This window comes from Eleutherodactylus coqui, chromosome 6 (genome assembly GCF_035609145.1).
Source record: "Eleutherodactylus coqui strain aEleCoq1 chromosome 6, aEleCoq1.hap1, whole genome shotgun sequence".
NCBI classification, from domain to species: domain Eukaryota; kingdom Metazoa; phylum Chordata; class Amphibia; order Anura; family Eleutherodactylidae; genus Eleutherodactylus; species Eleutherodactylus coqui.
The window spans coordinates 217,457,043-217,470,389 of record NC_089842.1 but is presented as its reverse complement, the minus strand read 5'-3'; the positions used below and the strand labels follow the sequence as shown (position 1 = coordinate 217,470,389).

Below are 13,347 nucleotides of genomic sequence, written 5' to 3'. Positions count from 1 at the left end.
ACGGGCGTTGCGGTATTCTGCGGCAGATCGCCGCCGCGGGAGCCGCAGACGGATCTCCGCAGTCAGCCTTATATGAGAGGCTGACCGCGGAGAATCGTGCCAATTCGCAGCATGCTGCGACTTGCCCGCCGCGAGCGGAGTATCGCTATGGTTCTCGTGGACAGGGGGCCGGCGCTTTTCATAGCAACGCTATGGAAAGCTTCAGACAGCGTGATTCGCCGGCGATTTACCGATGGCGAAATCACTGCCGTGGACAGGGGGCCTTAGGGCTAATGCCCACGGACGGATTTCTGCTGCGTTTCTCGCAGCGGAAATCCGCAGCTATTCTATAGAGCCTAATAGCTTTCCTGCTGCCAATGCTCACATGCGGAATTCTGCTGTGGAAACAAAAATCACGGCATGTTCTCTTTCAGCGCGGATTTCGGCAGCCGGAGGTCTCCATTAATATGCGGAAAAAACCGTGATCACTTGTGTTTTTAAACGCGATGCTCGTGGGCATGAGCCCTTATAATCGCTCAGGGTCCGTATACCGTACCGCTCCCATACCGCAAGGTCAGCCAATGGCAGTAGCTCCCGTAGCCCAGGGTTCCTCCACAGTAGTATATCTACTAGGTCGGAAAAGCCGCCAGCCTCCTTAGCCTGGCGCCAGACGTGTGTGCCAATCTGTGAATGGGTAGCATCTTTCGTGTTACGGTATAGGCAGAGGATTACAACACCGGCCAGAGACTAGGGCTATTCAGAACATGTGCTAAATGGGCTTCAGGATTATGCAACGGGCTGTCTCCCAACCAGTGATACCCGCCACTCCCCTTTGGCATCAGCCACCCGTGGCCCGCTGCTCTGTGACCTTCTGGTGGATTTCTGTCCGTGGGTCAACCAGTCTTGGTACCGCGGTCTGCGAATAGCCAGCAAACGCGACTATTTCTGATATCCAACAATCTGCCTGCGGCCAAAGTCACTGCGTTTACCCCGGACCGCCAAATGTTACCCCACGCTGCGCTGCAGAGAGGTCAGCCCGTTGTCTGACAGCAGATCGTGCTGCGGCCAGCAGGGGGCACCGTGGTACTGACCACTGGATGTCACACGCCTGCTGTTTCTGAGCCCTCACACACACGGGCGTGAGTCCATGGAATACGCACGCTTTTCCTCTGTGTATATTTGCGTATGTGGTGCGGACGCGGCTTTTGAGTACATCTTTTTTTTTTTTTTTTTTTTTTTTAAATTTCAAATGCACAACATTAAAAAATGCACGAAGGCCGTAGTGATGTCACTATGATGTAAGCACGGTCTGCTGACATCACAGTGACATCATAAATAATGCTCCCCTCTCCACGGACGCCACAGCGGCTCACGCTGCCTGGCTTCGGGGTAGATGGTGCGGGGAGCAGGTGCCATGGCAGTCTATCGGGCCGCAGCGTCACTGTTGGCGCTTATTCTGTCCGTGTTACGTGTGCGATCCGTTATGTGAATACGCCCCAATGCAGCGTTCATGGTAGGGAGCGACACGGTTTCTGCGCGTCACATAGTGCTGCACATACAAATAACAACCGTCCTCCCGTTGCCAGTTGCTGCACAAACATATCCCCCCCTGTAGTGACCACCAGTCCCCAGCCACATGCCTGCCATTACTACAAGCAGAACCTGCGCGAGCTTGGACTACACTGTTGCCTGGCAACAGGTGACCACCGAGGGCGCCCATACACACAGAATCAGCAGAGGTATAAGGGTTAATATATACGTCATTTCAGCCAATGACATGCCACCACTATAGCGAGTCATAGGAGTGACAGCACCAACAACCAATGAGAACGCAGAATAAAGTGGCGGGGAAAAGGTGGGTGTGGCCTGTGGCTATGGCGGACGAAAATGAGGAGGGAGCCTCGTCGTCTGGCGTTGCACCCAGCACGGAGCCCGCGGCCACCGCCACCGCCACGCCCGGCAGATCCGGGCGCTTCTTCTTGTTCAACACGGTGGTGGAGAAGTTTCTGCAGGAACTGATGGAGGCGGGAAGGTGAGACGCAGCCTCGCGTTCTGATTGGCGGTTCTGTCATGTTCCCTGCCGTATGATTGGTCTACTGTCCCTAGCTTTCGCTAGTTGTTAGTTTGATGTGTGTACTGATTGGCTGTACATCTTTGCTTGGCGGTTTCTGATTGGTTGTAGGTGTGGTACATCTGATTTGATTGGTTGTTGTATTCCTGTACAGTATATGGCGTTTAGTGTTGTCTGAAGAGCTGACAGTTAGGAGACATTCTGACTAGCAGAATGTCGGGAGAGCTGAGTACCTGTCACCCAGCTTTCCTAAATGCATGACTTACCAATCACAACCAAAGCCCTTGTGCACATGCGTACTGAACCACATTCCTTTCTTGCACAAACATGCAGTGAGCGCTTTGGTTTTGTGCGTCTTTGCCCCATTGTCTTCGATGGTCTCCTCTGGTACATTATACACATCAAAGTCGGGCATGCGCTTTTTTTTTCACGCAAACCAAAAGCCGCGTGAAAAATGCGCTTGTCTAAATACCCCAATGTAAATCAATGGGGCTTCAGCACAGCGGATTATGTGCGTAAGATACTGCGCCAATACGCCCGTGTGAACAAGCCCTAAGCCCGCAGTGATTGGGCCTTGTAATTGGCTGACAATCTGGCCCCATAGCGTCTCCTCACACGCGGTTTTCACCACAGCGCAAGATCTGCAGTTCTAGGGCTTCACTGGTACACGGACATATCTGCCATCCGTATTACGCGTGTATGTTATACGCCTGGAATGCGGACGGCGCAGACCCCTAGACTTGCATGTTTATCACATAGCAGCATGTATTGTTTTAATCCGTATTACAGACCAAGCCGTATTACAGACCAAGCCCGCAGGTCTAGGGGAGCGGTAAAAATACCCACAATACGTCTGTTCACTGCGCATCATATTTAGGCCGCCTGCAGACGAGCGGGTCGGATCCGGCAGCGAGAATTCTCGCCGCGGGACCCGACCCGAGAGCCTGCAGGGACGAGCACGTACTCACCCGCGCCTGGCGGCCCCGGCTCTTTCATGTGCCGGCTGCCGCTCAGCCAGCGCATGCGCAGACCGGAGCCGGCGGCCGAGTGAGTGCGTGCCCCGCACAAAAATAGGAGATGCCGTGGTTTGTTTGCCGCGCGAGATTTCGCCCGGCCAAACCGCGGCCGTCTGCATAGAAGTGCGTATTGTAATGCACTCCTATGCAGACTTTCAGTGGCGGAAATCCCGCCGCGGGATTTCCGCCCAGGTGCAGGCGGCCTTACTGGAGAAATCCGGCGGGCCGCCTTTCATCTTTTTAGCGCATTTTCATCCACATGAAAGAGTTTCCGTGTGTGAAAACGCGGCGCATTTCATGGACAGATAGTGCATGGGCCGTGCGAACTGCTGCAGTCCTGTAGCTCACACAGGGACCGCTTACGGAAATTGGATGAATGGCGCGGTGTCGGTAGACCGCTGGGGTCGTGAGGTGCTAGATTATTGAGGAAAAAAGTGGATAATCAGGCGTTGCCGTTTTCTCCCTCTTTTTGCAGTTATCAGAGGTTTGCTCGCTGTTACCGGCAATTCTACAAGATCCAACCGGAGATCACCCGCAAGATCCACAACCACTTTATATCCACGCTGCAGTCCACCATAATGGTACATTTCCTGCACAAAGGTTAAACTTCCAGTAATCCGGCATCCTAACTCTGAACCATCAATGGTGTTATTCCGATTGTGCTAACGTTCTGAACACTGATGCTTTGTGTTACAGGAAGTCTGGTAGTCCGGCACCTGAGGGGACAAATGGCCCCAGACTATTACCTTCATGTTCGGGGGGGATCGGACATCAGGGGCACAAAGTACTAGATTTTATGACACAAAGCAACCACATTTTCTTGTATCATTGGGGGACACAGCTGAAGACTGTGTATAGTTACTGCCACTAGGAGGCGACGCTAAGCAGAATGTGTTAGCTCCTCCTACTAGCTATACTCCTCATGCAGGCACCAAGCTAACCAGTTCTAGCTGATGCTGGTCTGACAAAAACAAAGAAAAACCCTTTTTTGTGCGTTTTCTCATATTAGCACAAAAAAACTAAAATAAAATCCAACATATTTAGTATCGTCGCGTCCGTAACGACGCGTGCAATAAGTTGAACACGCTTTTTATCCTGCACGACAAAAAGCGTAAAAATAAACGCAAAAAAAAAAAAGAGTCAGAATGCTAATTTTTAGCATTTCGTCTCCCCCAAAAAAACGCAATAAAAGTGATCAAAAAAGCCGTATGTACCCCAAAATGGTACCAATAAAAACTACAGCTTGTCTCGCAAAACAATAAGCCCTAATAGAGCTCCGTCCATGGAGAAATAAAAGTTATAGGACTTTGAATGCAGCGATTTAGAGAGGGGAAAAAAAGAATTCTAAAAGAAGGGGTTTTTTAATTGCAGAAAAGTGGAAAAACCTAAAAAATAGGAATTGTGGTATCATTGTAATCGTACCGACCCACAGAAAAAATGTGTTGTCACTTATGCTGCATGATTAACGCTGTAAAAAAAAAATCTATGGAAGAATTGATGTGTCATACATAAATCATCCAGACAGGACGGGCAGCACAAAGGACATGGCAGAAGCAGCGAAAATCCTAACATGGGCCAAAGATCATCTTCCAGGCTCTCGGCAGGCTACTTGCCAGGGGGTGGACAACTGAATAGCAGACTTCCCCAGCAGGAAGACAGTCGCCCCGTGAGAATGCAAGCTACATCCCGAAGTCCAGGTCTCGGGATCCCCAAGCTCGAGTGGTATACCAGCTAGTAATTCCATGGACAGACTTCCACTTCACGTAATCTTTCCCCCCCCTTCCCACTAGTCCCACGACTTTTCAAGAAAATCAAGATGGAAGGCCTCCTGGTGATTCTTATTGCCCCACATTGGTCCAAATCTCATCAACCTGCTCATTGACTCTTTGTGGCGTCTTCCTCTTCAGAAGATCTTCTCTTACACAGACCCCTGTTCCCCTAAAGTTTGTCCATGCTTCGTTTAATGGTGTGGTGGTTGAACCTGAGGTTTCTAAAGCCCATAGATTTGCAGAACCTGTCATTCAAACCATGATCAAGGCCAGAACCCGCTCCCCTCCTCTTGGGTTTATCATTGCGTTTGGAAAAATTTCTATTTAGTGCGAACAACGCAACTTCCATCCTATGCGGGGGTTTTATTACACTACAGGAGGGTCTGGATGTGGGCTTGGGTCTTAGTTCTCTGAAGGGTCAGATATCTACACTATTTATACTTTTCCACCGCCTACTAACATACAAGTCGTCCGTCCATACTTTTCTACGAGGGGTTGCTCATGCCGCCCCTCCATACTATTCTTTTGCTCCACCTCTGGATCTTAATCTGGTACTTTATGTGCGACAATCTCATTCCTTCAGGCCATCGAATGAAGGGCCAGCTCGCCTTTTGACCTGGAAGGTGACTTTCATGGTAGTGGTCACCTCCATCTCTGGGTTTCTGAGCTCGCAGTCTTGTTGGCTCAGCCATCATTCAATGTCTCTCATCAGAACATGGTGCTCCTGTCCCCTCCTTTTTACCTAAGGTGTCACCATTCCATTTCAATGAGGGCATCGTTTTGCCTTCATTTTGTCCCTTCATGGTTCATCCGAGAGCATGCGCTCTTCACAAACTGGATTTAGTGCAACCCTTGCGGACCTACCTCTGATGGCCTCTTTCAGACGCTTTGATCGTCCTTGACCCTGATGGCTGCATGTGTCATTTACTTCTTCCCACCCCGAGCGACTGCTCAGGAAAGTCCTATATTCTTCAGCTGTGTTTCCCCCACCCCAGTGATACGGACGAGGCAACAAGAACTTTCTCATCTCATTCATTGGGGGACGCAGCACCCCCCCCCCCCCCCCCAGTCTGATCTTAGGGCTTTTTATCTTCCTCCTTGTTGGAGCGTTCTCTTTGGGGTTGCACGTTCTATGCCGAGGTACATTTTTACTAGTGTTCATGTTTTTATATGGACTGTTATTTTTTGCATCCTACTTAGCTGCTCCTACTGCTCACATACAAACCGGTTAGCTAGCAGAGGGGGTGTAGTAGGAGGAGCTAACACACTTTCTGCTTGGTGTCCCCCTCCTAGTGGCAGTAGGTATCCCCCAATGATATAGACGAGAAAGAGATTTCATGGTAAGTACAAGAATCTTGTTTTTACTGTAATCTGATGCATCCCACACAAGTTCTGCCTCCAACTAGATGTGACTTCTCACATTATATCCAGCTTTGATGTATATTCTTCATGTACCCGTATAGCCACAGCGTATATGTTATGGATACATTATACTGCAATAGAGGAGAGTGTGGGTGGAGCTGCCTGGTACTTGGGATTGTATTTCCTGTATACTAAACCCTCATATACCTTTTCCTCCCCACTTTTTAAAGAGATCATACCTCTTATTTATCCATCAACTTGACTATCTGTGGCTTGTTTTTTGCAGAACAAGGTGTATTTTGTAATAGTACTACTTAAAGGGGTTTTCTAGTTAAATACTATTGACTGATTAGTCCTCAACAGCTGATTGTCCAGGGTCTGCCACCCGGGACCCCAACCAATCAGCAGTGTGGGCGCATGCTGTCAAAGCCACAATTACACTGAGGTCAGAGCTGAAGTTTCCACGCCGACCTCTATATAATGTCCGGCGCTTGTAACTGCAGGCACGGCTCTCGTTAAAATCAATGGGAGCCGTGCCTGCAGTTACAAGCGCTGGCCACTATAAGAAAGTCGGCATGGAGGTTTGCACTCCAGCCTCTGTGTATTTGGAGTGTAAGTCTCCGCACCGACCTCCCATGTAGTGTCCGGCGCTTGTAACTGTAGGCATGGCTCTCATTGATTTCAATGGGAGTCTTGCCTGCAGTAAGAGTGACGGCCACTACATAGAGGTTGGCGTGGAGGCTTTTGCTCTGCTATTGCGGCGCTGACAGAATGCGCCCACACAGCTGATTGGTCGGGTTCCCAAGCGGCAGACCCCGGACGATCAACTATTGGCGACATATGCACAGGATAGGTAATCAATGGTATTTAACTGGAAAACCCCTTTAATGTTCTGAAAAACGTTTAGTGAAATGAAAAAATATTCTGCCGTCTCCGGGGGTGACATTATAACTTTATTCTATGGGTCGGTACGATTACTACGATACTAAATGTATAGCGTTTGCTAAAAAATTAAATGGCTTTGGAAAAAATAAAATGATTTTCTGCTGCCATCTTCTGACGGCTATAATTATTTTTCCAACATAGTTGTGTGAGGGCTTGTTGTTTGCAGGACTTCCTGTAGTTTCTATTGGTACCATTCTGGGGTACGCACAACTTTTTAACCACCATTTATAAAATCTTTTTTTGGAGATGGTGTGACTAAAAAAGTGCAATTCTGGTGTTGTGTGTTTTTTAAATGCATTACTTTGATAGATTTTACTTTTATGAATGCAGCGATACCAAAACCATGCCTTTTTAGGCCGCCTGCACACGGGCGGAAATCCCGCCGCGGGATCAATCTCCAATCCCGGTCTATACAAACCCCCGCACCTCCATAATGTAAATCTACGTCATGGGGATTGAAGGGGTTAATCACTTATTGATGACTTATACTCAGGATAGGTCATCAGTCGTTGATTGGTGGGGATCTGCTACTCGTGGCCCCCAGCGATCAGTTGTCTGAAGAGCATCGCAGCTTGTTTTCAGATCTGTGTTGTCACTTGCCTAACAGCAGCTCAGTTCCTCTCAACTGAATGGGATTGAGCTGCAGTACCAGGTACAGCTGCCATACAATGTACGGCACTAGTACGCACTGTAGTGATGGCGATGCTCACTTGAACCCCACTGTCACTTTAATCAGCTGACTGACGGGAGCCCTGAGTGGCAGGTCTCCACCGATCACTATTGATGACCCATCCTCAGAATAGATCATCAATATCAGAAGTTCTGGAAATCCCCTTGAACTGCTGCCCACCGGCGGGTGGCACTGGTCCTGGGGCCGCAGCTAGGTATTCTGCTGTAAGGCAAGTGAGATGCCCGTCTGTTTCCTTAAAGAGAAAATGGCAGCGGCTTATAGTCTATTGGACTCACAGCTTGTCCCCTGGTATGACAGCCCGGCTCGTGGCCTTTCACATCCGTGTCGCAGGTTTTGGTTGGAGCCCGCTTTGCTGAATTCTGTTAACATACAGGATGAAATAGTGCCGCATGGTGGGCCGTGTTGTCATTTAAAATGCTGTCCGGCAGGAAACCGGGTCCGTGGCTTCATGGTTCCGTTTGACCAGTGGGGGCCATTTTCCTGCTCCTCTAACAGGGCCCGTATCACTGGTGCGAATTAGCCCTTAATAATACAGACCCAGATCAGCCTCGCCAGAGACTGTTGTCCCCACAGGTATCTGCTTTCTCCGGTAGCTCCTGCGGGCATGCCTTGTCATTGTGGGGACATACTATGGAACAAAATTACATACGTAAGGAAAAAGTGCATTATCTGCCTGCAGGGTTCAGGGTCATTGCTAAGCACCTCTCCAGCAGTCCTGTAGTTAAATAGATCCGTTGTGATCTGGATTATGGTTTTCTCCAGCAGGTTTCGGGGTATTTTGTAGCTTCCAAATTGTATAGTGTGCACACATCATCGACCAGATCAGACACAAGCTATCAGTCTCATATCCAAAATGTCTCTCTGGGCAGAAACACCCAGACAGCCCCTTTTATTGTAAAGCATAACACCTGCCCTTTAATGGGCGTGCAACAGATTACATCAGTAACATATAGGATTCTCATTTGTCGGATCATATAGAATCCCCCACCCCTCTCCGAAGTCCACTGTGTGTCTCATTTGTCCTTTGTTCTATTACTTTCAGTTTTGACCGCATGTATCTCTTTGTTGCAGAAGTTAGTATGGAGAAGTTTCTGTGTGGGGGATGGGAAAGGACTGGGGAAACACTCAGTATTGAATACAAGCAATAACATATAACACTGTGATTTAACTCTTTCCTTATGCAGCAGAGTTCCACATTAGGCTGAAGTCACAAAACACACATAATACGTCTAGTTTATTACAAATCGATAGACATTTTACACTGACTAATCATCATGTCTATCACAGTTGGGCACACGCCCCCGGCCACCACTCCATTATAGGTCTCTGCAGGGACCCCTGTTCTCCGGATCAGCTGACTGCCACTCATAAATGCCGAACAAGTCCTGCTGGTAACGGCGGAGCTTGAAAGGCAACAACAAAATTCACTATTTACTGCAACACTGAAGTATTGCAGTGTATATAGTACTAGCGATCAAATGATCATAAGTTGAAGTCCAAGGTGGAGACTAAATGAAAGTGTAAAAAAAAAAATGTAATAAAAGTTTTTCTGACAAAAAAAATGTAAAAAACATTAAAGTTTAAAAAAAAACAAAAAACTTTTTCCTGTTTTCCCATAAAGAAAACTAAACCATTAAAAAAAAAAACACTTTGGCGCATCCATAAAAGTTGAATTGTTAAAGTATCGCAATATCTATGCTGCACGATGAAGGCCAATAAAAAAATTAAATTCGGAATGCCAGAATTGCAATTTCCCCCCCCCCCTTTTTTTATTTATAGCACGGCCTCCCACAAAATTGGAATAGAAAGTGACCAAAAAGATGACTGTTTCTCAAAATAGTACTAATAGAAACTACAGCTATGAAAATGGGGAAAAATGAAAAGTTATGGCTCTTCAAGGGCGGGGCCGAAAAAATGAATACTCCAGCGTACATCTGCAGCGCAGGGTGACGCCATGGATGTATACGTGCCACAGCTCTGCCTCAGGCTAGGGCTGAAGGGGTTAAAGGGGCTATAAAACCATAGAAATAAGGAGTGACGGTGCTCATAGACAGAATGATGATCATTCACGTGCGCCAATGATGTATCTGCCTGTATAAACAGCTCATTCGCTCTCATGCAGCCTAACGATGACATCCCTCGTTCAAATGATAATCGGCTCATCTAAAAGAACCATAAGTGTCTGATCTCTGGGGGATCGACCATTGGGACCCCCAACTGTTCCAAAAATGGCACCTTCTGAATGCCCCGTGTGAATGAAGCGGTGGCGCGCATACTCAACCACCGCTCCATTCGCTTCTATGAGACAGGCAGAAATCTATGCACCCGGCAGTCTCCCTTCATCCCATAGAAGTAGACGCTCACCACCGCTTCAGTCACATGGGGTATTTGGGGTGTGCCGTCCTCGAGATTGCTGGTGGTGCCAGTGTTCGGGCATTTAGGTGGTGGTGAAACCCCTTTAACCACATAGATAAACTCATGTCTTAGTGACATTTTAAGGGGTGTGTATGTATTTGGGGGTCTACAGATCTCTTACTTCTTCTAGGCTGAGATTCAGGAAATAAAGGATGAGGGGAATCTGGAGGCGCTGCTGGACTCGCTGGACAAACTGGAGAGGGAGGCCGGGAGCAAAACGGACCTGCAGTGGTGAGTACCAGTCTCCAGACCTTTTTTCAAGATCTGTGCTTGCTGTCTATGAATTTCTATTTACATCCAGAGGCTGAAAAGAGGGACCGAATTATTAATTCTCACAGCTGAGGGTTTGTTACTATTGCATCTAGTCTAGCCCGTCCTCTGTGAGCTACCAGCAGCACAAATCTCTGTCCTGATAGTTTGTTCCAGTGTGCAGGAATTGCACAACAACCCCCATTGATATTGGCGCACAGGACGACAACCATATGCTGTTTGCCCACAGGCGTCCTAGTGGGATTCCAGAGGAAGACGTCCGCAGCCATCTTGTGCCTTACCTCCTCCAGCAGCGGGAATACCTGTGCAGGATCTTGAAGAAGAAGGAACAGGAGAACGCCAGGCTAGCGCAATCCGTCCTGGCCGGGAGGGAGAAGATAGATGAAATGCGGAGGGAGATCGAGAGGAGGCAGCAGGCCTGGCAGGTATAAAGGAGGGTGACCCTATAACAACCTACAAACCCCATCCTGTCCTGACAGGGACTTCGCTTTAACGTGTTGTGGGACTAATTGCAATAATGCAGTGCAATCCTTTTAACCCATTAGCGGCCTACAACTACAGCGCAGGGTGAATGTATATGTGCGGTAGCTCTGCCTGAACCATCCACAGCCAGTGTTCGCCGTGTATCAGGCTAGCGCTACACATCGTCTATGGCCGTGTGACCTCGCACCGTCGTTGAACTGGATGGAGTCCCAGGTTGCCACAACTGCGTCGCTGCAAAAAATCCATCGAGATTGTGATTTTTTGGGTTTTTTTTTTTTCTTTCTTGTGGCAACCTGTGACTCCTTTGAATGCGAGGTCATAGCGCCAGGCAGCAATCTGTAAAGTCGGGGTGTAGCACTAGCTGTACAGTTAACACTCTGCTACAATAGCTAAGATCAGAGATAACTTTAATCCCCACCGTTTAACCTTGTAGATGCCACGGGCAGCAGTGACTGCGGTGTCTAAGTGGTTAGACGGGGAAGAGCAGATGAGTTTCCATGGCAACAAAGGTCTTAATGAAGGCCTTCAGGTCTGCCATCTTTGCACTGCTATTTGAAGTATTGCAGTGTATTACATTAAAGGCAAGCGTCATAGTGGAACAAAAATAAATGTTAAGATGTAAAAAAAAAAAATTACCTTGGGGAGAAAGCAACATTTTCTCAATTTTAAAAATGCTTTATGAAAAAAAACAGTTCACATAATAGTTTTCAAGTACAGATCATTCCGGTTGCAGTGTTACCTAACGGCATTAAGAGTGGATTCAGACGACCGTATATCAGCCCGGTTTTCACGCCGAGCCGATATACGGTGTCCTTGTCTGAGGGGAGGAGGATGGAAGAGCCAGGAGCAGGAACTGAGCTCCCACCACTTGCCACTATTTGCAATGGGAGGGGCGGGACGGGGGTGGAGCTAAGAGGCGGGACTTAGCTCTACCCCTGTCTCGCCCCATCCTATTGCAAATAGTGGCAAGGGGGGGAGAGGGGGCGAGAGCTCAGTTCCTGCTCCTGTACTGTATCCTTGCAGCGCTGGGGTCCCAGGTTCAAATCTCATCTAGGGTAGCATCAGCTTTGGTTAACAAAGTTTTTACTAGTTTTTTTTGGAAAGGTCAAAACATACTAAACATGACTTTCAATATTACATTCAAATAGTCAGGTGGTTACAAAGTTGGGCAAAGTACCCCAAATTACATTTCAGATAATTTCCTTACAGAGGAAAATAAAGTTAAATTCAAAGTTTTATTCCTTTATTAGATAAACCCTTACTGAAACAAAATATACTGTAATTGGTCTGAAGAGACCTGAACCAAGGGTAACATTAAGGAAGAAACCCGTAAGGGGAGGATCAAGGGGGGGGGGGGGAGTAATTGGGCTATGCTTGTAGCTTGTCATAACAGTGCACCTGAGTTGAAAGGGTACAAAAAACTCCTCTGTGGTAGCATCAACATTGAAGAACTCCATCCAGCCGTCACTCTTGGTCAGATATGAACCTACAGCTCCGGCACTGCCAGCAACCGGGCAGTGTTATTCTATCGGTTATCTGCTGTTGTTCCATCTAAAGATTTTTTTTGCAGTAAATTTACATATGTATCCCAGAATAATGCCATTAAAAGTACATTTCAACCCGCTAAGAAAAATAAAGCCCTCACCTGACTAGATGGGTAGAAAAATTAAAACTTTATCGCTCTTGGAATGAATGTAACGAAAGAAAGGGCAAAAAAAAAATGGCCGTGTCCTTAAAGAGGTTAACCGTGAGTCTATAATCCATGTATTGGACAGCTGATCCATGTGCATACCCCTAATATTTTGGGGTGTTTTGTCTTTTTGCTTTAGAACCTGAGCCGATCGCAGCGGGAGCTCATTGTCTCCATTCAAGGCCCGAGGGAGGAGATCTGACCGTCACTACACCGATTCTCCATATTCTGAGCAAAAAAAAACAACTTCCTTTTTGAATTTTTTATTATCAATGTTCATGGTAATAAAGTTGTTTTCTTTTTCATAAATATCATTTACTGCCGTCTTCTTTCCCCTCTGTGTTATAATCTACAGCATATGACATGGGGCACACTAGTATATTTTGGGGTCGTCAGATCACGGCCCTATTATAGTCTGAGGCTATTCACATGGATATTTTATTCACACAGACTTGTGGTCCGCAAGAAAAAACCCTAATATGTCCTATTCCTGTCATCTTGGGGGACGAGAAGTAGAACCTGCAATGCCCATGAATGTGCATCATCCGCCTATCGGACAGCATATGTATGGGTGTCTGATGCAAGTTGTGCACGAGTCCCCTGAGTGCAGCTCACAGTTGTGGCATGTAGCCTTCCTGTTATGTTACCACAATCTA

General features: G+C 47.5%; 1 protein-coding gene across 1 annotated transcript; it reads left to right on the top strand.

The window, feature by feature from the left end:
* Positions 1 to 1,808: 1,808 nt before the first annotated feature.
* On the top strand, positions 1,809 to 13,000 carry PMF1 (polyamine modulated factor 1). The gene is made up of 5 exons (XM_066608743.1): positions 1,809 to 2,011; positions 3,542 to 3,647; positions 10,379 to 10,479; positions 10,748 to 10,943; positions 12,831 to 13,000. The coding sequence occupies exons 1-5, from the start codon at positions 1,854 to 1,856 to the stop codon at positions 12,891 to 12,893; spliced, it is 624 nt and encodes a 207-aa protein (XP_066464840.1). The 5' UTR covers positions 1,809 to 1,853; the 3' UTR covers positions 12,894 to 13,000.
* Positions 13,001 to 13,347: the final 347 nt, after the last annotated feature.

Excerpts from the sequence above, each read along its gene's own strand:
- PMF1 (XM_066608743.1), top strand. The coding sequence starts at position 1,854 with ATGGCGGACGAAAATGAGGAGGGAGCCTCGTCGTCTGGCGTTGCACCC. Across the intron at positions 2,012-3,541 it reads GAACTGATGGAGGCGGGAAG|TTATCAGAGGTTTGCTCGCT; the intron begins GTGAGACGCAGC and ends CTCTTTTTGCAG. Across the intron at positions 10,944-12,830 it reads GGAGGCAGCAGGCCTGGCAG|AACCTGAGCCGATCGCAGCG; the intron begins GTATAAAGGAGG and ends TTTTTGCTTTAG.